General features: G+C 45.4%; 1 protein-coding gene across 1 annotated transcript; it reads left to right on the top strand.

Moving 5' to 3' along the window:
• The first annotated feature begins 293 nt into the window (after positions 1-293).
• On the top strand, positions 294-1,640 carry LOC136543268 (pheromone receptor transcription factor-like). Its single transcript, XM_066535760.1, has one exon. It carries the CDS (start codon positions 294-296, stop codon positions 1,638-1,640), a length of 1,347 nt encoding a protein of 448 aa, XP_066391857.1.
• Positions 1,641-2,089: the final 449 nt, after the last annotated feature.

Consider the following 2,089-nt stretch of genomic DNA (forward strand, 5'->3'; position numbering starts at 1 on the left):
AAAAAAGGGCTTTTGCAATAAATATTTGACTAAATGGCAAGACCTCATATCAGGCCACATTAAGTACCCACTATATTTTACTTGTCATGCATGAAAGTTAGCTTGTTTTCGTTGCTAAATTAAAGAGCAATATCTATATACAGAGACCATCATAATTTTTACAGTTACCTTAAGTGGACCCCACTTTGACCAGGTGACACGAGGTTAGTGTTCCTGCAACTCATTTTCTTCTTCTTCTTCTACATATAGGATGCCTCTGGAGCTCCTTGTCATGTCATCCAAACACAACCATCATGAGGATGCCTAGGCGTCCAAGGAGATCCGGCATCAGGTATATCGAGAACAACAACAGCCGAAGCATCTCATTTTCCAAGCGGCGTGATGGGCTCTTCAAGATGGCCGCTAACCTGTCCACCCTCACCGGCGCAAGAATCGCCATTGTACTGGAGGCTGAAAACGGGAAAATGTCCGGTTTCAGCGCTCCATCGTTCGGCCCCATCATGGATTCTTTCCTTTCAGGGGAGGAGGGTGGTGCCCCGGAGGGTCCTGACGAGCAAGAAAAGGACATGATCGCCAAGCTGCAAAAAGAGATAATGCAGCTAGAGGAGAGCAAGGTCATGCGGGAGCAGAGAGCCGTGGAGTCTCTGGCACGCGTCAAGGCGATTCAGGAGACGTCGAGGATGGGTAAGCTTATCTATAGCAAGGTGGATGATCTTTGTGTTGATGAGCTCAATGAGCTGCTCCGTGGGCTTGCACGGATCGGTCAGGAAATTCGAGGCCTACTTGATCCTCCTCCTTGGGTTGAGATCGGCGGATCGTCGAGAGGTCCACCGCCTTTGCGGCTGTTCTCTCCGCCGCATTCTCAGGTACAAGAGCCACCGCGACGTTTGCCATGGGTTTCCTCACAATCACAACCATCCTTGTCGTCTTTAAGATCATCGTGCACTCTTCCGCAGTCGATAAGGCCACAGGTCTCTGTTATGAGTCCACCTGTGCAGCCATCATCTCTACAAGCCATATCGAGGATGCTGCTTCGACACACTCAGTTGTCGCAACGCCCAGCTTCCTTGACGGTGCGACCACAAGCACCTGTGATGATGCCCCTACCTAATGAAGCCCACCAGTACAACTATCAGAGCCTAGGGGTGGACATCACTGGTAACACCTCCGGACATTTCTCGCAAACTTCTATGCTATCTTCACTACCACCACCACCACCACCACCACCACTGCCCACATCAGCACTACAAATTCCTTCACAACGATCTGTAGAAGTTGAGATTCCTTTCGAAGCACTAAATTTTAATCCAGATGTGCAGTCAGAGAACCATGCAAATCCTCACTCAATCTTAGAAAATAATGACGAAGTTTCACATTTCTTTGGCGGCATTGGTGGGACCACACCCACTCACTCGTTTACAGGCAACGAGCAACCTTCACTTATTCCTTGTGGTGCTAATGGAGGCCACCATGCTCCTGGTTGTCACAACGTTCCCTGTCCTTCTGGCTCGAATGGAGAAACTTATGAGTGGCTCAGCAAGACCTTATTAGAGTCTTCTTCCGAAGGAGGAAGTTCTAGTGATGATGATGGTGCCGGAGATAGTCTTGGTAATATGGATTGGTTTGGTGATGATAATTGATGCAGGAGTTTTAATTGTTCTGTGTTTCAAAGTAGTCTGAGTTATCTAGATGATGATGTCATTAGGGAAATAAATGTACTGGTTTACAACATAAACCTAATTAAGTCTAGCATATTTATTGCTGTCATTAGGGAATTAAAGAAGTTTTATGTGTATGGGTATGTTGGGGGTCCACCTCCTTATAAGTTTGGCTATTGCATATCCATGGAATATTTTTTATATTGTATTATAAATGTAATAGTTTTGTAACACCTCGAAAATACATTTTATGTGTTGGAAAGCATAAAATGGTAAATAGTTAAATAGGAGCCTTAATGAGTGGCAAAAAAGAGTTTCTATCCATCGCTCGATTAGATGGACAATCAGGGACCATAGATTTGTAGATCTTGTTGAATGTTTTCCGTTTGACTGCTCATACACGTTGTTTGGAGTTTGGATCACGAAGTTAA

Source organism: Miscanthus floridulus, chromosome 3, assembly GCF_019320115.1.
Source record: "Miscanthus floridulus cultivar M001 chromosome 3, ASM1932011v1, whole genome shotgun sequence".
NCBI lineage: Eukaryota > Viridiplantae > Streptophyta > Magnoliopsida > Poales > Poaceae > Miscanthus > Miscanthus floridulus.